This window comes from Suncus etruscus, chromosome 15 (genome assembly GCF_024139225.1).
Source record: "Suncus etruscus isolate mSunEtr1 chromosome 15, mSunEtr1.pri.cur, whole genome shotgun sequence".
NCBI lineage: Eukaryota > Metazoa > Chordata > Mammalia > Eulipotyphla > Soricidae > Suncus > Suncus etruscus.
This window is the reverse complement of record NC_064862.1, coordinates 51,119,236-51,142,240: the sequence shown is the minus strand read 5'-3', so window position 1 is coordinate 51,142,240 and position 23,005 is coordinate 51,119,236. Positions and strand designations below refer to the sequence as shown.

At 43.0% G+C, this 23,005-nt stretch overlaps 1 protein-coding gene across 2 annotated transcripts in view; it reads left to right on the top strand.

Annotated features, from left to right (window-relative positions):
- The first annotated feature begins 292 nt into the window (after positions 1–292).
- VCL (vinculin) overlaps positions 293–23,005 on the top strand; it is a 107,902-nt gene continuing 85,189 nt past the window's right edge. For both annotated transcript variants that reach the window (XM_049789089.1, XM_049789090.1), the window contains exon 1: positions 293–554. In XM_049789089.1, coding sequence (XP_049645046.1) covers positions 387–554 — 168 coding nt within the window. In that variant the 5' untranslated portion in view covers positions 293–386. The remainder of the gene's footprint in view (positions 555–23,005) is intronic.

Below are 23,005 nucleotides of genomic sequence, written 5' to 3'. Positions count from 1 at the left end.
CTCCTACCATGCCCTTATAAGGAGCGCCCCGGCCTCGGACTCGGGAATCCGGGCGCGATCCCGGCGGCGCGGTTTTGGATCTCAGGCCCCGCCCTTGGGAATGAGAGCAGGAGGGGCGTGGCCACAGCGCAGGGGGCGGGGCAGGATCAGAGAGGAACCAATAGGAAGCGCTCTTCGGGTCTGTGCCGCTCTGCCATTGGTCGAGGTGACGTGAGTGAGGCGGGGTGTCCGCCGCTGGGTGGTTACGCGGAGGGAAACCCGCACTGGGCGGACTAGTCGCCGCCGCCCGCCGCCGGGAGTCGTTCGGTGCGTCCGCGGGGTGCCAGGCGCGCAGTGGATCCCCGTTTTCTCGTGGCTCGCGGCCCGCCGCCCCTGCAGCCGCCACCATGCCGGTGTTTCACACACGCACGATCGAGAGCATCTTGGAGCCGGTGGCGCAGCAGATCTCGCACCTGGTGATCATGCACGAGGAGGGCGAGGTGGACGGCAAAGCCATCCCGGACCTCACGGCGCCCGTGGCCGCGGTGCAGGCGGCCGTCAGCAACCTGGTCCGGGTGAGTGAGTGCTGGGCCCGAGGCGCGGGCGGACAGGACACACCTTCCCTTGGCCTGGGGCTCCCGGGGATCGCTCTCTGCGTGAGCGAGCGAGCGGGTGCATGACGCCGGCGGGGCCCCCCGTTTGCTCGAAATTCCGACCCCGTTTCCGAGCCGTGTGACCTTGAGCGGGCAGCTTCCTCCCCGAGCCTCTCCGGGCCTCAGTCTCTGCATCTGCAGAGTGGGGACAGCCGCGATCACCCCGTGTGCAGAGTGGGAGACCTGGCCTGGCTCCAGGGCCCGGTGCGATGCTCCTGGGACGCGCATTTAGTGCTCCGGGGAGGCGCTCCCGGTGCTCTAGCAGGCTTAGAACGTTCCAGGGTCCAGTCCAGGGTTCCCAAGTAGGCGCTTTCGGTCCTGATTCTCCGAGCTGGAGATCACCAGCCGGCATGTGGTCGATCTTCCTGGGGAGAGGGGAGATCCTCGGTCGCCCCTCACCCTGACAGCCGTGCTGCTCCCAACAGCTGGGGCTTAGCCTGCCTTGTAGCTTTGGCTTCTCCCCACCTGCACCCCGCTTTCCCTCCAGGTGAGCCTCGTCCTAGGTGAGTCCTGCCCAGGGTTCCGGGGCGTCCCGCCCTTTTGTCCGTCCACCGGCTCCCCTGGCTGGCCACGTTGGGCCTTTCCCCGCTTTGCTGGCCGTTCTCTTCCATGCACCCCTGACAGATCCTCTGCAGTCCTCCTCCCCAGGTGCATTTCTTTATGTTTCACAAAGGGGCACCCAAGGGGGTGCGCCTTGCTTTTAGTCCCCCCTGCTTGGGCACCTCCACCTGCCTTGACCTGCTGTCTGTCACACAGACAGGGTGCGGGGCGTAGCGGCTGCTCCTCCTCCCGGCAGGAAGCAAGATGGAGCTGCCGGGAGAGGCCTGGTCTGGAGTCTGGGCGCCCGGGAGCGGCCCTGCTAGACCCCCGCTAAGCTCAGCACCCCCCGTCCCGTAGCCCCCCAGTACCGGTGGTGGAAGGGGATGGGGCCCAGACCGCTCGGGAAAGCGGGGGAAAGCTGATCACAGCTCCCCCGAGCTCCCTCTGCGAAACCCACGCCTGTCTGCTTCTCCGGGCTGACTCACATTTGGAGCCTGGGAGCAGCAACTTGGAGGAAAAGTTCTCGCTGCTCACCCCGGGACAATCACTACGGAGTGTCGGGTGGTGTGGGGAGCCTAGGAGGCCTCTGTGGGTCTGAGTAGGAATCACTGGACAGGAGGGACTAAAGGTCGCCCCAAGTTTCCAAAGCCTTCCCCCCAGTACTGTCTTCTGCAAGGTATACAGGACTCCCACCCCTAGCTAGACCCAGCAAGTTCTGGATCATCGGGACCTGTTGCAAAGATTCGTATTTCCCTAGCAACTCACCCAGTGCCACTTTTGTGCCTTCTGCTCTTTTGATAAACCCTCTCAGATCTAAGGCCCCCCGAGTTGCACATTCTCCTGTAGCCGAGTTTCTCCTGGCTGTAGTCCAGGCCTCCATTTCTCTACACACCGGAGCAAGGGGGGGTTGGGGGGACAAAGTAAAGATGCAGAAGATTGTGTTGCGTCAGGAAATGAAATTTAAAAACCACATGTTGCGCTTGAAACCGAGTGAGAGTAGCTGTGGAGCTGTTCTGGGGTTATTTTTAAAGAAGTTATTTATAAGCGTCAGAGTCATGAATGAAGAAGAATGGTAAGTCTGCTGCAGGAGAAGAAACCAGGACTTCTCAGGGTGGGGTGTGTCCGAATGATCAAAAAAATTTTTTTTAAAAAATAAGGACTTGCAATTTTCACTCCCGACTTGCTTGACTGCCTCTGTAGAGCTAGGGTGGAATACTTTGTAGTTGTGAAAAACTTCAGTTGGTTATTTTGCAAGTTGCACCTACTGTAGTTAGGAGACATTGTAATAGGCACTGAGTCAAGTACAGAAGAGGTTAAGACCAATCCAAGGTAAAATGCAGACTCCTGAGAAATGCAGGCATCACAATATATGCAGAAAGAATCTTGGGGTGGGTGGTAGATAAGAATGAACTTGGGGCCAGAGAGATAGTACAGCAGTCGGTTGTTTGCCTTGCACACAGCCAACCCAGGACAGACAGTGGCTCGGTTCCTGGCATCCCATATGGTCCCCAGAGCCTGCCAGGGGCAATTTCTGAGCGCAGAGCCAAGAGTAACCCCTGAGTGCTGCCGGGTGTGTCTCCCTCGCCTCCCCTCCCAAATATGAACATAGAGAAAGTTGTTAGCCCTGCCCTGATACTTATTTCATCAGCAATAAAGGTCCTGGTGAATATTTGACTCCAGCTTAAGCAGTAGGTTGCCTTGATAAGCTCAGTTGGGGGGAAATTGGAGTGAAGTCAATGCCTGACATATAGGTAGGTAGTTAGCTGAAGGGCCTAGCCATTAAGATAAACAAAGGAAATTCTCCTATACATGGAGGTACATGGAATATATTATACCGAGTGAAATAAATCAGAGGGAGAGAGATAGACACAGAATAGTCTCACTCATCTATGAGTTTGAAGAAAAATAAAAGACATTTTTGCAATAATCCTCAGAGACAAAATGAGGAGGGCTGGAAGATCCAGCTCACGACATGAAGCTCACCACAAAGAGTGGTTTGTGTAGTTAGAGAAATAACTACACTGAGTTCTATCATAACAATGTGAATGAATGAGGGAAGTGGAAAGCCTGTCTAGAGTACAGGTGGGGGTGGGGTGGGGAGAAGGGAGATTTGGGACACTGGTGGTGGGAATGTTGCACTGGTGAAGGGGGTGTTCTTTACATGAATGAAACCCAACTATAATCATATTTGTAATCAAGATATTTAAGTAAAGATATTAATATAAAAAAAGATAAACAAAGGAGTGGGAGGGAGAGAATGAGGAGAGTATGAGATGGAGACTGTGTGTAAGTTCTGTTCTGGTAGACCAGATATCATACCCTAGTTCTAAGTGCTTCCAATTTTCTGTGCCATTATGTTGTGGCCCTTATTTGCTGTTGAGTATTTTGTGATGATTTGTGTACTCGCTTTGATTTTTTTTTTTTTTTGGTTTTTGTGCCACACCCGGCGGTGCTCAGGGGTTACTCCTGGCTGCCTGCTCAGAAATAGCTCCTGGCAGGCATGGGGGACCATATGGGACACTGGGATTCGAACCAACCACCTTAGGTCCTGGGTCGGTTGCTTGCAAGGCAAATGCCGCTGTGCTATTTCTCCGGGCCCTGATTTTTTTTTTTTAAACTAAAGTGTATGTGATGGCTACCAGGTTTTTCCAAGAAAAGGAAGAAACAGGGAAAAGAAATAAATTAGGAGACTTTAAAAATTGCCTGGTCCTGGAGCAGAGATAGTACAGTAGGTAATGTAATTCCTTGCCTTGCTTGCAGCCATCCTTTCCTCCATTCCTGGCACCACTTAGGATCCTTTGAGCACTGCTAGAAATAAGCCCTTAGCATCATTAGTGTGGATTTCCCTTCCCTTAGATTCCCCTTTTCCAAATTGGTGGTCTTAAGGAAAATAGGGGTCTCTCTAGACTTTGGGTGTGGTAGGTATAATGAAGAAGTAATCAGTGGAAATATAATAGAAGAGTTAATAACCTGTAATTAGAACTCTCAGATTTTTAGGGGAAAAAACCCATTGTGTTACTATAAAATAATAAAACTGTTTTTGGGAACAAATATTCTGCATTAATATCATTCATATTTATATTATTCAGATATATTATAGCATTCAGATTTCTTTGCAGTTAACTTGGGATTTTATATCTTTAATCTCGTGTTTCACTTCTGGAATTTCTCTCAGTTGATTTACATATATACATATATGTATATATATATATAGATATATTTGTCTTATTTTTTTGGCCAAGAAAATTTGTGTCTGAAGTGTATATTCCTGAGCCCTGCTACTTACATCTAAAAGACTTTGAAAAAAAAAAAAGACTTTGGCATAGTTCTGAAAAAAAAAAAAAAAACTTACTGGATGCTAATGAAATTCTCAATTCTTAAGCAGTTTTGAACTCTTCCTTTAAAAACAATTTTTTTTGTTTGTTTGTTTTGGGCCATGCCTAGCTATGAACAAGGACTTACTCCTGATTCTGCACTCAGGGATTACTCCTGGCTCAGGACTATATGTTTTGCTGGGGCAAAGCAAGCACCTCCCCTACTGTATTTTAGCTTCTGCCCAGCTCCTCCTTTATGCTTGGGAAACCATATGGAGTTCTGAGGATCAAACTGGGGTTTGATCAAGGCAGTTAAGTAAAGATTGAGTCAGAAGGAAAAGTTGTATGTTTCTGAGCAAGTGAAGTACCTGGAAGTTCAGATGGAAGTGGTTTCTTTTGATGGGAGCATTAAAGATTTCAGGGAAGATGTAACATATGAACTGGCCTTAAAGGCAGGCAGGATCTGAACACCTAAAAAGCTGTGCTTAGACAGGCTTTCCCTGTGGAAAGGACAAGTAAGCACAGAGCTAAGGAGAGTCTGACCTGAGGATCTGAGGACCAATGTTTTGACTTAAGATCTATTGGAGGTGACAAAGTACAGGTGACAGTTGGGTGAAGAGCAAGATTCATGTGGATTTTTCATTTTGTGTTTACTTGTAAGCAAAAGTAGCCCATTCACTTTATGGAACTGTCTTATCACAACCAAATGAGCTGTCTATTCACACTTTGAGAGGACAGATTTATTTTTATGTTCTTTTTATATCCTGAACAAGGTCACTTTAAAAACATCTTATTTATGATAGAACATGCTATTGAATCCACCTACTTAAAGATATAATTCAGGGGGCTGGAGAGATAGTGGGTAGGGCGCTTGCCTTGCATGCAGCCAACCTGGGTGTAATGCCTAGTATCCCATATGTTTCTCCAAGTACCTCCAGGAGTAACTCCTGAACATTGGCAATTGTGCCTTTGTACCCACAAAGTGTATAATTCAGTATTTTCTGTTTTTGTTCTTTTGTATATTGAAGGGTTGTAAAACTGTCACTGTAATCTGACTATAGACATTTTTATCCTCTCAAAAATAAACTCATGGGACAGAAGACCAAAGATTAAGATGTTGCCCTGTGTGTGGCCAACCTCAGTTTGATCCTCAGAATTACATATGGTTACCCAAGCATTCCCAGGAGTAATCTCTGAGCACAGAGCTAGGAGTAAGCCCTGAGCACTGACAAGTATGGCCCAAGTCCTACTCCCCCCCCAAATAAATAAACTCATCCATCAGCAGTTATGTCTTTTCTCCCATCTGTCACTTTTCCACTTGTAGGCAGTGGTACTGACCACTTTTTTTGGTTTGTTTATTTTTGGGCCACACCCAGTGAGACGCTCAGGGGTTACTCCTGGCTATGCACTCAGAAATCGCTCCTGGCTTGGGGACCATATGGGATGCCGGGGGATTGAAGCGTGGTCTGTCCTCAGCTAGCGCCTTACCGCTTGTGCCACTGCTCCAGCCCCAGTAGACTTTCTGTTTCAATTAATTTATCTGTTTTGGACATTTCATATAAATAGACTTACAAAATGCCAGTTGTTTTCTTTGTGTCTGACTTACTTAGCATATTTTTCAAGATTCATCTATAATGTAGACTGTATCAGAACTTCATCCTTTTTTGTTGAGTAATATTCCACTGTTGAGAATAAATATGTTTTAAATGCCTAGAGTTGCATATAATTATGTGCAATAATAAAATAAGGAGGGCTAGAAGAGGGATGGGAAAGGAAACAGGCATTGAAATTACTCCTCAGGGTCAATTTTGTGACTTGGGAATTTTGTGACTTTAACTTTTATGAGCCTTCACATACATTATACCATGTTGGGGCCAGCTCTGGTACAAATAGCAGCGTTATTTTTACATGAAATTACTATATGGGAAGGACTTCTATTATACAAAAGAGATCACCAATTAGATTTGTTATCTGTATTATGCCTGAAATTATTTCTGCCTTACTTTGATTGATGTTGGACTTACATTAGTTAAAATAAATAACATTTAGATAATAGACATGTGGGTGATTTATTTTCCAAATTAAAACATAACATGTAATTTCTTTACTATGGAAGAACTAATAAAGTAAATAATAATTCTGTACAGCTTATAAAATCTGCAGATAGAGACATATTCTATATACTCTTTTTTTTTTTTTTGATTTTTGAGTCACATCCAGCAGCGCTCAGGGCTTACTCCTGGCTCTACACTCAGAAATCACTCCTCTCAGGCTCGGGATCCATATGGGATACTGGGATTCGAGCCACCATCCTTTTGCATGCAAGGCAAACGCCTTACCTCCATGCTATCTCTCCAGCCCCTATATACTCTTTTTAGCTTTAGTAAATATTGCTCTCTAATACAAATCTGGCTCTTAAAGATCACAGAAATTAATCTTGTCTATAGTGGCCCAAAATTAATCAGTGATTTTCAGGCCCCTTTTCTTACTCTAGATTCTCAGCTTTAATCCCTCCATTCTGTGTCCACTGAAAACAAATTTGTTAACTATTAGTGGTTCTTTTTTACCTTGTTTCAGAAGCAGCATGAATGCTGTTCATCATTGTTATTATTTGTCCTGGTACTCATCGAAGATGATCTGTTTAAGCCTGGCATTTTGGAATGGCATACATGAAATGAATGATAAAGATTTTGTTTTCTGATGCTAGCTAACTTTGCAACATTAAAAATAAAAGAGTTATATTATATGGGGCTGGGGAGATATCATAGTGGTAGGGTGTTGGCCTCGCAAACAGCCAATCTAGGATGGATGGTGGTTCAAATCTCAGCGTTCCATATGGTCCCCATGACTGCCGGGATTGATTTCTTTTTTTTTTTTTGGTCACACCCAGCAGCGCTCAGGGGTTACTCCTGGCTCTACGCTTAGAAATCACTCCTGGCAGGCTCTGGGGACCATATAGAATGCTGGAAATTGAACTACCGTCCTTCTGCATGCAAGGCAAATGCTCTACCTCCATGCTATCTCTCCAGCCCCCAGGATTGATTTCTGAGCACAGAGCCAGGAGTAACCCTTGAGCGCTGCCAGGTGTGACCCAAAAACCAAAAACCAAAAACCAAAAAAAAAAAAAAAGAAAAAAAAAAGATTATATGTAGATCAACACCAATGGTATTTATCCCTGCATAACAGAAAAAATTTTTCAGTTACTGTGCTCATCTATATGACTACTTAGTTTGACGTCTATTAGAACTGAAGAGTATTTAACATAAGTTTGTGTTGGGGCCAGAGAGATACTACAGTGTTGGTAAGGCAGTTGCTTTGTACTATCTGACCTGGAGTTGATCCCTGGCATTACATATGGTCCCTTGAGCACAGCCAGGAGTAAACTTTGCACCTGCTAGGTGTGTCTCAAAAACAAAAAATAAATAAATGAAGTTTTTTTTGTGGATTCTCTATGGAATCCTGAATTTTCATATGAAGAGATTTACCTCTAGATCAGAAAAATGAGACAGATGTGAACTTTATTCTAACATCTTAAGAACATTTACCTAATGTCTATATCATTGTAGAAATATGTTCTATCTATTTTTTTCTAATTGTATGTTTCTATAATATGTTTATACTTTTAATGGAGACCTAACATAAGTATTTGCTTATAAATGTCTACTCATTGGAAAATTGGACTTATCCAAAGCTGGTTTTTTATTTTTATTTATTGCTATACCCACTTGTGCTCAGGGCTTACTCTTGGCTCTGTGCTCAGAGATTACTCCTAGTGGGTTCAGGAGTCCTTAGGGGGAGCTGGGGATCAATTAAAGACTGTCTATGTGGAGATCAAGCACCCTACCTCTAGCCTTTCCACAGCTATTTTATAATGATCAGTGGTTTACTATTCTTTGGCTATAATCAAAGAGTAAAAGTCTTCCGGTATCAATTACAAGATCATTATAAGTTTGCACCTTCTGCTAAAGCCAAGGAAGCAAGAGAGGAAGGACTAAGGCAACTACTTTTGGGAGATAGAGCTTAATTGGATTTAATATTTCTTATACATTTGTTTTTTAAAAAATAGTCTGGTAATTTTATATAATTATTTAATTACTGTCATCTATGAAATGTTGACATTTTATAATACTACAGATGAGAGGCTCATTACTATAAAAGCCTTCTGACAACTTCCTTGCCTTTTACTGCATACCTAGGAAAGGTCAGAATAGCCTATTATCCACTCTGAAGTCCATCTGAACAGCCTGTGTTCTCTTGTCTTTTCCAGAGGATTCTAAACCCTCAGTAGTAGGTTCTTTCTCTATTGTGTTCACCCCTTTATTTCCAGTTGCTGTTTGGTAACAGGTGTGCAATAATAATTTTTTTTCTCTTATTCAAAGCTGTTAACATAGGTAGCATTCATTTTTTTAAACATAAAAATATTAAAACAACATAAAAATTTGTTAATAGGGATTTTTTAATTTTTGGTTTCCTTCATAGGGAGTTTTGTACAACAAATAGTTTTTAGCCCTAGCTTTCAAAACCTCTGACTCAGCCCAGTGTGAACAGTTTGCATTGACTTGATGCTGGGTTTTTGTCTGAAAAAAGCGTCTATACTAAGAGGCAGGTATGCAGGGCTAAGTGCCCATTGTTCGAGATAACAAACATGTTGGGGCTATTTCGGGTGGTGCGTCTCTGTTTCAGAGTCATTTCAGCTATGCAGCCACTAGCAAAGTTCATCACGTGACAAGATGTAGTCACCTCTCTGAAAGCAGCATTGGCATTCCTTCCAACTTGGGAGTGTCTTCTTAAACTTTAATATTTTAGACCAGGTGCGAATTGATACGTTATTCAAAGTCCTGGTGGTGATAGTGTAATATATGATGAGTCATGTATTCCCCATGGAAATATCTTGACTTCCTTGAGCCTTATTGCAGGAAACAAAGATAAAGTCTGATAGCCTTTTATTTTTTTTCTGACTGAGCTGGGCCCAGTCAGGAATTTCAGTGGAAATTTATAGTTATGATTGTGGGGTATATACATATATATATAAGGATATGCATAGATATATATGGGGTATATATGTATATATGGGGAGTTGGGGGTCACACCCAGCAATGTTCAGGGGTTATTCCTGATCTTGCACTCAGGAATTACTACTGGCAGAGCTTAGGAGCCTATAGGATGCAGAGGATCTGGGCCGGAGAGATAGCACAGCGGCATTTGCCTTGCAAGCAGCCGATCCAGGACCAAAGGTGGTTGGTTCGAATCCCGGTGTCCCATAGGGTCCCCCGTGCCTGCCAGGAGCTATTTCTGAGCAGACAGCCAGGAGTAACCCCTGAGCACCGCCGGGTGTGACCCCCAAAAAAACAAACAAAACAAAAGGATGCAGAGGATCTAACCTAGGTCAGTCATATGCAAGGCAAGTGCCCTCCCCATTGTACCCTCCTTTTGGGTCTATATTTTTTTGTTGGTCTATTTTTTGTCTTTGTTTGTTTGTTTGTTTTTGGGTCACACCCGGTGGCGCTCAGGTGTTACTCCTGGCTTTGTGCTCAGAAACTGCTCCTGGCAGGCTCGGGGAACCATATGGGATGCTGAGAATCTAACCCGAGTCTGTCCAGGATTGGCTCCATGCAAGACAATCATCCTACTGCTATGTTACCACTCTGGCTATTTTTATATAATGAGGCAGCTTATTATATAAGAGCAAAATATTACATACAAAGAAATAATATTCATTTTATGATATAAAAATAAATCATATTATTTTATCTTTCAGTTTCAAAAGAAGTAGCAATCTTTAGATGGAAGTGTCAAGATGAACTGGTATCCAGTAAATTTTTTTTTTCCTACAAAATGCTCTTGTTTCCAAGCCTTGCTGAACATCCATTCCTTCTTGGATGGGTTCATGCTGTTTTCAGCAGATCTGCCCTTAAATCTTCCTGTACTGAGAAAACTAGGAGATAACAGTCTCCGCTGTGGTTTTGAGAAAATTCAACTGCCATCAGGGCTAAGCAATATCACTACATCAAAGTAACTATTAAGGAGTAAAGTTCAGATTTGTCTTGAGTTGCCCAATCACCAGGGAAAAAAGATGGTTGTAGTATAAAAAGTGTCAAAAGTGTCAAAAGTGTCCTCTGCTGAGGATTTTCATCTCTATGTTCCTTGTACAAGATACTTGTTGATTTCTTACAGTGCCTGTTTGGTTAGTCTGGATCTTCATGTACACACATATGTTGGGATAATAGAAGTTTTGAATTATTTCTTGATTTTTTTAGCCTTAGGACTAGTAAAGGAAAAGAAGGTGCTCTTGTTTTCTTTCTTTTGAACCAGTTGACTAGAAGATACATTAGGGAAGGAGGTGAAGGTTAAGATGAAGGGGACTGTGTTCCTTTTGTGTTTATCTCAGAATGAAATGAAATCAAAATACTATTTTCATAATAGTACACTCTTAGTAACCAATATTTTAAAAATCACATTCAGCTAGGTTGGTGTTTGCAAAAGGACAAGAATGTTCTTTGTCCACATTTATTGAAACAGCAATAACTAGAGTCTAGTTAGCTACATGTTTGATAGATTGGGAATGTTGTAACAAACTGATTTCATTTTTATTGCTGAAATAGAAAAAAAAAAACCACCCCTGCCTTTCATTACCATCTTCTCAGTGTTGGGTCACACCCGGCACTGCTCAAGGTTTACTCCTGGCTCTACACGCAGATATCGCACCTGGCAGACTCTGGGGACCATGTGGGATGCCGGGGTTTGAACCCGGGTCTGTCCTGGGTCATCTGTGTGCAAGGCATACATCCTACCACTGTGCTATCACTCTGGCCCCTTTGGAAGACTGATTGGACTGTGTGTTTTCTTTTTGTTCTCTCCCTAATTTCTAGGTTGATTTCTGGAGGGAAGAACTGGGTTTTGTTCTTGATATTTCCATTGCTTTGCTAATCTCAATGCCGTGCTGACAACAGTTTATCTGGTTGGTTTGCTGGGTTTGGTTACTTATTATGCAGGCTGGTCATTCTGGGTTATTTTCCTATAATGGAGACAGCCCACTAGCTCTGGCCTCTGGGAGGCCATGGTATCCCTCATCTTGCCTTGGAACGTTATACAATAAAAATGCCTCTGTGATTACAGGAAGAAACAAAGATTCACAAATGACACTGTATTATGTTAGATGTTTGGACTTTTTAGCTGACAAAATTCTGTCTTTTTTCAGAAGCCAGCTTATTAGATTGGTTATTGGTGTGACCCTCTGTGGACAGAGATGAGAGGTCATGAATCTTAGAATGAAAAAGGTTTTGCAAATATTGTAAAGTTGCAAGAAAATGGAGTCTTTTTTTTTCTTTTTCTTTTTTTTTTTATTTTATTTTTTTTTATTTGCAGCAACAGAATTCAGAGATACTCACATGCCTACATTATTGCTGCATTAACTTTATTTTATTTTTTTTTAATGTAGTTAGCAGCACACAGACCAGTTAATCCTAAATTGTAGTGCATCTTTTATACTTTTTCCTTTTTTTTTTTTTTTTAACACCACCCATCACCAGTGCAACATTCCCATCACCAATGTCCCAAGTCTCCCTCCTCCCCACCCGTTTAGAGTTTAGAGTACAGGCGGGGGTCGGGTCGGGTCGGGTCTTTTTTTTTCTTTTGAGAATTTCCCACTGGTCATATTTCCAGTTGAATGACTTTTAAGAGGAAAGTGGCTGAAGTCCCCTGCAGTTCTTACTCCAGCTGGCCACAATCCAAGTCCAAGTCATTCCTCTTTTAAAAAATCCCAAGAGTTAGCTTTATGTCCAAGAGTTAGTTTTCTGGGGAGCAAAAGAAATGGCATATTTGTTCTAAGAGATGAGGGGCATCTATTATGTAGGACTTCCAACTTTTTATCTGTTTCCACTTCATCATTGCAGAACTGACTCATCTTTTATCTGTAAGGTGGACAAGATATTTTCCTCCAAACAATTAAAGTAGATAAGGATATATGGATGGGCTAGTAAATCTCACATGGGGAAAAAAAATCTCCACTAGAAAGAAACACTTGCATTTCTTGTCCTATAACTCTTCCCTATGAGCAAAGTTAGTTATCAGACTGCTATATATATTGCCAGTTGTTTTGAAAGGTAGTAGGTATGTTAAGATAGGGTCTCTGACATTGGTTGTTAAAATTTTGGTAAGTTTGATCATCTTAGAAAAGACTGATCTTAATCCACATCATCTCCACCGATGAAATGGCTGCAGAACTCAAATCTTTTGTTTTTGTTTCTTTAGTCATCATTCTTGTATTTTGAGCCAAACCTGACAATGCCTCTGTCCTCATGGAGAGCTTCTGGCAACATGGAGGGTACCAGGTTGTACTAGGGCCTCAGTCTGGATCTCCCTCATGCACTGTCTTCAAAAGAAGTGTGGTACTCTTTATGCTGGTTCAATAAGTACAGTTCGTATTCCTTGGACCCCCAGAATGAATGTGAGTAGAACAAATAGGTGTGGGAAATGACTCTGTAGCACTGATATCAAATATCCTTTCTTGTGGTTCCTGGGCACCCTGAGTTTTCATTTTTCCCACAGCACAGTGTTCATGTTCTTGGCATGTGCTGTTCCCTTTTCCTGAGCTGCTCCTGTGAATGTTTGTGCTGGTTTGGGTTCTGCTCCCCCAATTTCATCAACTCAGTTTTTAGGGCTGCCCTCCCTGGCTGTCCTTCGAAAACTAAGTTAGCTCCTTCTATTAGATTCTTGCCCTATGTTTTTCTTATTCTGTGTATCACAATTATAAGAAACTATTTCTATAATTATTGCTTATTGGACATCTTCCTTCTCTCCAAGCTTATCCCAGTAGCGAATACTGGCTTGGCCACTTTTGCCCTAGTTTTCAGCACCCAACATAGTGTTTGACATTTAGTGCATTTTTTAAATTAAATTGATTTAATTTAATTTTTGTTTTTTGAATCACATCCAGCAACACTCAGGCACTACTCCTGGCTCTACTCTCAGAAATCACACGCAGCAGGCTCAGGGGACCATATGGGATGCCGGGATTTGAACCACCGTCCTTCAGCATGCAAGGCAAATGCCCTATCGCTGTGCTATCTCTCCGGTCCTGTATTTTTTATTTTTATTTATTTTTGTTTTTTTGGGGCCACACCCGGCGGCGCTCAGGGGTTACTACTCCTGGCTCTCTGCTCAGAAATAGCTCCTGGCAGGCATGGGGGACCATATGGGACACCGGGATTTGAACCAACCACCTTAGGTCCTGGGTCGGCTGCTTGCAAGGCAAATGCTGCTGTGCTATCTCTCTGCCCACCCCCATGTATTTTTTTTAATTGAGGCATAATTATAGTCATGTCAAGAATAAAGCAAATGATTTGACTTTTCTTTCTTTCTTTCTTTCTTTTTTTTTTGTTTTTGGGCCACACCCAGTGACGCTCAGGGGTTACTTCTGGCTATGCACTCAGAAGTCGCTCCTGGCTTGGGGGACCATATGGGACGCCGGGGGATCGAACCTTGGTCCATCCTAGGCTAGCGCTGGCAAGGCAGACACTTTACCTCTAGCGCCACTGTACCGGCCCCTGATTTAACTTTTCTATATAATGTGAAATTGTTGCCATCATAAGTCTACTTCCCATTTATTCTTAGCAATTTTTAAAATTTTATTACTTTATTTATCATTGGAATTTTTGGGAGGTAGGCCCACATCTGACTGAGGGATTGATTATTCCTGGAAAAGTCAGGGAACTTTCTGGGGTGTTGGGGATCAAACTGGGGTTTTCTGTGTACAAGGCAATGTCCCTCCTAATGTACTATCTCTTTTGCCCCAAACTGAAAATTATTTGGGGGGGGGGTCACACCTTGCTTTGTCAGGAGGCAGAATGACTCCTGACTGTTCTCAGTGATCACTCCTGTCAGGGCTCTGGGGACCATTTGGGGTGATGGGGATTAGAACTAGGGTCACAGCTGTAACTCTATGCAAGCAAGCTCCTTAATCTGTTCTCTCTCTCCAATACCCCTCATTTTATGACTTTTATTTTTCTTGATGTGGAATATCATGTTGCTTGTTTTATGACTGTTAAAATATGTTTGTACTTCCTTTGTTTTTTTTTTTTTGTTTTTTTTTTGGCCACACCGTTTGATGCTCAGGGGTTACTCCTGGCTAAGCTCTCAGAAATCGCCCCTGGCTTGGGGGGACCATATGGGACACTGGGGGATTGAACCGGGGTCCTCCTTGGCTAGCGCTTGCAAGGCAGACACCTTACCTCTAGCGCCACCTCACCAGCCCCACTTCAAGAATGATTTTTTTTGTTTTCGTTTTTTGGGTCACACTCAGCAGCACTCAGGGGTCACTCCTGGCTCTATGCTCAGAAATCACTCCTGGCAGGCACAGGGGACCATATGGGATGCCGGGATTCGAACTACCGTCCTACTGCATAAAAGGCAAATGCCTTACCTCCATGCTATCTTTCCAACCCCGTTTGTACTTCTGGATCACGGTGTATGATACTTTTAGTGTATTTTGGATTTGGTTTGCTAATATCTTGGGGTAGAGGCAAAAAATCCATCAGTTATATTGACCTATTTTGTGTGTGTGTGTGTGTGTGTGTGTGTGTGTGTGTGTGTGTGTGTGTGTGTGAGAGAGAGAGAGAGAGAGAGAGAGAGGGCAGAGAGAGGGGGGGAGAGAGAGATGTCCTTGTTAGGTTTGATTAGAATGATTTTGGTTTTGGATTTTAATTTCTTTGTTTTGATTTGCCTTTTTTTTTTTTAATCACAATCATCTATTCTCAGGACTTTATTCTGCTCTGTGCTCAGGGATCACTCCTGGTGGGACACAGGGGATCAACCTTATGTGGTTCTAGGGATTGATCTCGGGTAGGCTTATGCAAAATAATCACCTAATCTGCTATCCTCTTATGTTCCAATTCATTTTTATATTGGCTTGATAGGTAGTAGCTTCTCTTATACTTATGATTTTATTTATTTGAGTTCTCTTTCCACCTTTTGAGTCTACTCAAGGGTCTGTCAATTTTGTTAAACTTTTTAAGGAACTAGGTTTTTTTTTTTTTCTCCTCTCCACATCATTGGTTTTCAGTCTGATTTTTATCATTTCCTTTCTGCTAATTTTGGGCTTTGTTTGTTCTTATTTTTCTAGTTTGTTTAGATACAATGTTAGGTTGTTGACATATCTTGACATATCTGTCTTCCCTCTTGCCTTTACATTCCATAGATTTTGGTATGTTGATTTTTCTGGGTACATTTATCTCTGGTATTTACATTTTTCTATGATTTCAGTAGTTGTTCAGTAGCATTTTGTTTAATCTTCACATATTTGTGATTTAAAAAAAAGCAGTGTTTTGGGTCTCTCAAGCAGACAGGGTTTCCTGTAGTCTGTGCCTGAACCCCAGTACTATCTCACCAACCCCTCCATTACTTTTTGTAATTTGTTTCTGACTTCAGACCATTGTGGTCAGAAAGGATCTTTGGTATAATCTCAATCTTCTTAAATTTATGAATACTTGCTTTATGCTTAGCACATGATCTGTCAGGGAGACCTTTACATGGCTACTTGAAAGGAATGTACAGTTATATAGAGATGGAATGTTCTATAGAAACCTGTTCAGTCCATCTGCTCTGATGCGATTGATGGTTTGTTGTGGTTGTTGTGAAATACCACTTCTAGTGGTGTTTGAACCACACCACATCCAGCCACACTTGGGGATCCCTGAGGAGTCAGGGATTGAATCCAGGGTCTTGTATAGGCAGCAGAAATCTGTAGTCCTGGCCTTCTAATTTGGCCTTTGAGACAGATGGTTCCTGCTGGGTCTGTCTGGACGCTCTGTCTGGTGATGTCAGTGGGCATCGGCATCTCTGACTATTACATTATTGCTCTTCAATCCTTCCTTGAGGTCTGTTAGTGTTTTCTTTATAAGTATTGGTACTCTGTGAGTCCACCTTTCTTGTCCTTCTTTGCTCTTTCCTATTGTGGTGTCTGGGGGTTGCACACTTCGTTGTGGTGCTCTTACACTTGATTATGGTACACACCAGGATTCTACACTCTGGTTGTGCTTGCACACCCTCAATTGAATATTAACAAAACACACTTGGCTACAGTGCACTGTAATTTATACTGACAGTCATGCTGGAAGCTATCCTGGTGGCATGGCTGGGAATTTCAGTTAGTGGTAATAGGGATCAAACTCCAGGCCTCATTCATACAGGGTAGACTACCACTAATCCATGGTCTTGGGCCTGAGTTTGCTTCCTTATTTTGTTGCTTTTTGGGCTATACTTATTTGTGCTTAGAGGTCAATCCTGGTAGGTTTGGAGAACTATTTGTAGTGCTGGGGATTGTTCACAGTCGACTGCATGCAAGCAAGCGCCATACCTACTGGTCTATTGTTTTAGCTCCATATTTATTTTTTGAGTAGATTTTTATTCGATTGATTAACCGCTCCATATCTTTTCACTGGAGCTGTTCATATTGAGATGGACTTTCCCCCCTTTTATGAATTGCTTATTTTAACTTTTCCTTTTATTGAGGGAGGAGGCCACATCTGGCAGTGTTTAGGACTTGCTCCTGACTCTACATTCAGGAATCATTCCTGCCAGTGTTTGGGATCGAACCCACGTCTACTATGTGCAAGGCAAACATCTTCCTTTCTGTGCTATCACTCCAGCGACATCTGTGAGCCTTTAGAAAGAGTCTTTGTCAGTTTCCAACAGCTCCTTAGGTTCCCCCCTGGAAATCGGTGCTATTGGGTTTTAGAGCTGCACATTTAGGGGCCTTTCACTTCAGGGCAGGTCTCCAGGGTTGGGATACTCAGGCAGGGGAGAAGCTTTTTGGGGGAGAAATTCTCTGCCCTGTATGGGTTATGGCAGGGGGCAGCTGGGATTCTGGACCAGCCCCAGCCACCTTATCCTGGCTGTGGCAGGCCTGGGTTTGATGGGGAGGGACTGCAGTTCTAGCACAGCAGAGCTTTTTCAGAAGAACCAGGTGTGTGCTGTGGCCTTGGAGCCACATTCTCAGCCCTTTTAGTCGAAATTTAAATGTTAGTCTAATGAAAAGCAGCGTTGATCTTTTTTAAACATAGGCATCACTTTTAACTTGAATTCAACAAGGCAACGTGCCAATGAAAGCTTTCAGCAGAATCCCGTATGTTGTGGAATATAAAGTTTAAACAACTTGGAAAACATCACTTCCAGTTTAGGGGCCTGAGCTTCTGGTTTTGCCAGTTTCCTAGGATGAAAATCAAACGTTTAAATTTTTAATTTTTGTTTGGAGTCAGGGTGAATTGTCAAGTATCTAATTCTTCCCTGTAGTTTGTTTGTTTGTTTATTGGGTCACACCCGGCAGTGTTCGGGGGTTACTCTTGGCTCTATGCTCAGAAATCACTCCTGGCAGGCTCAGGGGACCATATGGGATGCCAGGATTCAAAGCACTGTCCTTCTGCATGCAAGGCAAATGCCCTATCTCCATGCTGTCTCTCCAGCTCCTTCCCCCTGTAGTTTAGAAGTGAGGATTGGGCTCTGAACTTGGTTTTGTTTTTTGTTTTGTTTTTGTTTTTGTTTTTGGGCCACACCCGGCGGTGCTCAGGGGTTTCTCCTGGATGTCTGCTCAGAAATAGCTCCTGGCAGGCACGGGGGACCATATGGGACACCGGGATTCGAACCAACCACCTTTGGTCCTGGATCGGCTGCTTGCAAGGCAAACACTGCTGTGCTATCTCTCCGGGCCCCTGGGCTCTGAACTTGGGACTTTCCACCATCACCACCCAAGAATTCATTGTTCTTTTTTTCTAAAAAAAGAAAAACTTGCTCAGTCAGTAGTAGAGAACAGGCCTTGCATTTAGAAAGTCCTGGGTTAGAACTTTGGCATTATAAAAAACTAATAAACAGAGTTAGAGAGATGGTAAAGGGGGTAAGTAGCTTGCCTTGAATGTGACCTATTCTAGTTTGATCCCTTGAACTCTATATAATCTCCAAGCACTGTCAGGAGTGACCCATGAACAAGACTGGGAATCTTATAAAAATCAGCCAACCCTAATAAAAACAAATAAATCCCTTAGAATTGGGCTGGAGCAATAGCACTGTGGGTAGGGCATTTGCCTTGCACATGGCCATCCTGGGTTCGGTCCCCGACATCTCATAAGGTCCCCCAAGCCTGTCAGAAGTAGTTTCTGAGCGCAGAGCCAGGAATAACCCCTGAGTGACACTGGGTATGGTCCAAAAACAAAAACAAAAATAAAACCAACCACCACAAAACCCACTTAGAATAAAAAAAAAACATTGAGGACTTGGTTAGGCTGTTCATTAAAATGGTAAAATGAGGGCCCGGAGAGATAGCACAGCGATGTTTGCCTTGTAAACAGCCGATCCAGGACCTAAGGTGGTTGGTTCAAATCCCGGTGTCCCATATGGTCCCCCGTGCCTGCCAGGAGCTATTTCTGAGCAGACAGCCAGGAGTAACCCCTGAGCATCGCCGGGTGTGGCCCAAAAACCAAAAAAAAAAAAAAAAAAAAAAAAGGTAAAATGAAAGTCACCTGAGTGGATGATATATTTATAAAGTTGATTTCAACTTATTCCATCATAGCCAGATTAATTTAACCAATATTTAATGATACATTCAAATCAGATACTGGACATCAGCATTGCTTGCTGAAAGGTGTGTGAGGGAATCTCATCAGGTTTCCTCCCTGAGTAAAAAACGATGCTCACATGATACTTCAGAATCCATCATTCCTCATGTATGGCTGTCTGAGAGTTTCAGACAAACTGTTTAACCAAAATTGATTGATTTTACTCCCCACAAATTAGGGGTGAAATTTAATTTTTCTTATTGTCATATGGTTACTATTTCCTTGAAAATGAGAGATAAACAGGTGCATTTCCTTTCCTTCTGAAATCCATTCACTGCAAGTATTTTGTTGTTGCTGTTATATTTTTTTGTTTCTGGGCCACACGTGGTGGTGCTCAGGGGTTATTCCTGGCTTTTCACTCAGAAATCACTTCTGGCAGGATCAGGGGATCATATGGGATGCCAGGGATTGAACCTGGGTCTGTCTAGGTCTGTCCCAGGTTGACAATATCGACAATGTGCAAGGCAAACACCCTACCACTGTGCTATCACTCTGCCTCCTGCAAGATTTTTTGTTTTTTTTTGTTTTTTGTTTTGGGTCATATCTGGCGATATATAAGAGGCTTACTTTTGAATTTGTGCTCAGGAATCATCTTAGGGGACCATGTGGGGTGCTGGGGATTGAACCAGGGTTAGCCACATGCAAGGCAAGTGCCTTACCCACTGTATTATATCTCTCCAGTCCCCATTGCTAGCATTTTTGGGCAGTACTTTCTCCTCTAAATTTTTATTTTTATGAAGATATGTTTGTTCTCATTTTTGGAAGGATAATTTTATTGACTCTAAAAATCTACACTGTTGGGGGCCACCGGAGCAATGGCTCAGTGGTGGGGCATTTGCCTTGCACACAGCTGACCCATAATGGACCGTGGTTTGATCCCTGGCATCCCATATGGTCCCCCAAGCCAGGAGCAATTTCTGAGTGCATAGCCAGGAGTAACCCCTGAGTATCACCGGGGGTGGGGCCCCCCAAAATAATAATCTACACAGATGGAGGATTTTTTTCTTCTTTGAAAGTATATGTGTCTTCATTTAAGTCAGTCACCGGTTTAATTTTGTTTTATATTGGTTAATTTTTCTTCCTAGGATGTTTCTAAAGATCTTTTTTATTCTGGGCATTTTTTTGGACTCTGATTTTGAGGGTTGATTTCTTTTACCAATCTTAGAACTTTTCTAGTCATTATCGCTTGTGTGTTTTGCCTTTCCCTGATTTAATTCTCTTTTTGGAACTGGTGCTAATTTCCTCACTGCACTCCTCTTTATTGTTGTTGTTGTTTGTTTTTTGTTTTTGGGTCACACCTGGTGATGCTCAGGGGTCATTCCTGGCTCTGTGTTCAGAAATTGCTCCTGGCAGGTTCAGGGGACCATGTGGGGTGCCGGGATTCGAACCACTGTTCCTCCTGTATTGGCTGCGTGCAAGGCAAATGCTGTATCGCTTTTCTGTCTTTCCGGTCCCTGCACTCTACTCCTTAATAGTTTTATCTTTTCTAGTTGAATATCTCCAGCTCTCCCAGGTTGCAGCTATAACTGATATGCCATTTAATCCAACCACAGAGGTTTGTTTACATTTAAACAGCAATTGTTATTTCTAGATTTTGTTTGTGTTTTTCTCCCTTAAAATCTGCCTGTTTCTTTCATCAAGTACTTTTGTTGTTGTTGTATTTTGGTTTTTGGGCCACACCTGGCAGCACTCAGAGATTACTCCTGGCTCTGTGCTCAGAAATTGCTCCTGGTAGGTTCGGGGACTGTATGGAATGCGGGGAATTGAATCCGGGTCTGTCCTGGGTTGACCAAGTACAAGGCAAATGCTCTGCCACTACCCTATCACTCCATCCCCTTATCAAGTACTTTTAATAAAGATGATTTTTGTTTCCTTTAATTGGAAAAAACAATATTGACATGTAGAAACTATAAAGTTTTAGTACCAGGATAAGACTAGAAAGATGCCTTTTTATTCCTTTTTAAAAATTTACTTTATTTAAGCATCATGATTTGTAAAATTGTTCATAATACGGTTGTTTCTGGCTTTCAGTGTTCTTTTTTAAAATTAATTTCTTATAAGCACCGTTGTTTACAAAAATGTTTGTAGTTGGGTTTCAGTCATCAAATGTACACGCTCCTTCATCAACGAAACTTTCCCAACTCCAATGTTTCCCATTTTCCTCCTCCTCCACTCCCTGCCTGTCTTTGGGACAGACATTCTATTTCCTCTCACTATCATTGCCATGGTAATTATTAGCTCGGGGGACCATTTGGGATACCAGGTACCAATTCCCGGCTGGCTGTGTGCAAAGGAAATGCCTACCTACTACACTATTGTTCCAGTTCATTACTTTGCTATTTTTAAGCGTAGAGTGTATGAAGTTTATACATTCACTTCATGGAACCATCAATATTGTCTACCTCCAGAATCTTACTATTTTTCTCATCTGAAACTCTGTACCAGTGAAAAGCAACCCTATTGATTCCTGCCCCAAATTCCAGGAAAATGCTTTCTTAGTTTTGGTCATATTAATCAGACTTTCCTAGGTATTTCATGTAAGTGGAATCATAACAGTATTTATTATTTTCTGATTGTCTTATTTTAGTTAGCATTATGTCCATTTTTATTCACATTGTACCTGTGTCAAAATTTCCTTTTAAATGGTGAATAATATTCTGTTATATGTATCACATTTTGTTCATTCATTTATTTGTGCCTCTACTTTGGCTATTTTGATGAATGCTGCTATTTCGCCATATTTGCTATTCCTTAAAAGGCCCAGATTCTGTCCCTGAGGGGGTATGACCAACCCTCTGATAGGCTCATAGAGTATTGTGAACCCAGCTTCCCATGCCAGGGTGTAAACATGAAATCAGAGCAGGCCAAAGTCCCTTTTCTCTCTGGTAGGAGAGAAGTTTGTTCTGTTATATAGAAGAACCAGTTTTGGGGAGAGTGTTTACAAAATGAGGGTGTATTGGGGAGGGCACTTGCCTTTTTGCATGCAGTCAACTGAGGATTGATCCCTGGCATCCCATATGGTTCCCAGGGGTGCTGCCAGGAGTGATTTTGAGTGCAGAGCCAGGAGTAATCACTGAGCATTGCCAGGTCTGACACCCCCTCAAAATAAACAAGGATGGAAGGAAGAGATGGAAGGAAAGAAGGAAGGAAGGAAGAAAGGAAGGAAAAAAGGGAAAGAAGGAAGGAAGGAAGGAAGGAAGGAAGAAAAGAAGGAAGGAAGGAAGTGAGTGATAAATGCCATTTAAAAGCACAAACCATTTTTTTTTTTCAGGCCACACACATTTGATGCTCAGGGATTACTCCTGGCTAAGCGCTCAGAAATTGCCCCTGGCTTGGGGGGACCATATGGGACGCTGGGGGGATCCAACCTCGATCCTTCCTTGGCTAGCGCTTGCAAGGCAGACACCTTACCTCTAGTGCCACCTCGCCGGCCCCATAAACCATTTTTATCTTAGGAAAATGGAGACCTGGAGCTCCATCCTCAAATGCAACATGTAATAAGAGTTAAAGAATTTGAATTTTGGAATGACTCTTATTAATACTTGCATGTACTGGGCAAGTAATTTCATCACTTTGAATCTCAGTCTTCTGTTAATAAAGGGTGAAAGTAAAATCTCCTTAAGGGCCCCCAAAAATGTAAGACATTTGTGACCTGCCTAGAACAGGGCCTGCCTAGAATAAGGGGTCTCATTTCTTTCCTTTTGCATCTGACAGGATGCATTGGAGAGTTCCAATTTCATCTTTAAAAAATGTTTTTGTGGGACCGGAAAGATAGCATGGAGGTAAGGCTTTTGCCTTTCATTTAGGAAGTCATTGGTTCGAATCCCAGCATCCCATATGGTCCCCCGAGCCTGCCAGGAGCAATTTCTGAGCATGGAGCCAAGAGTAACCCCTGAGCACTGCCGGGTATGACCCA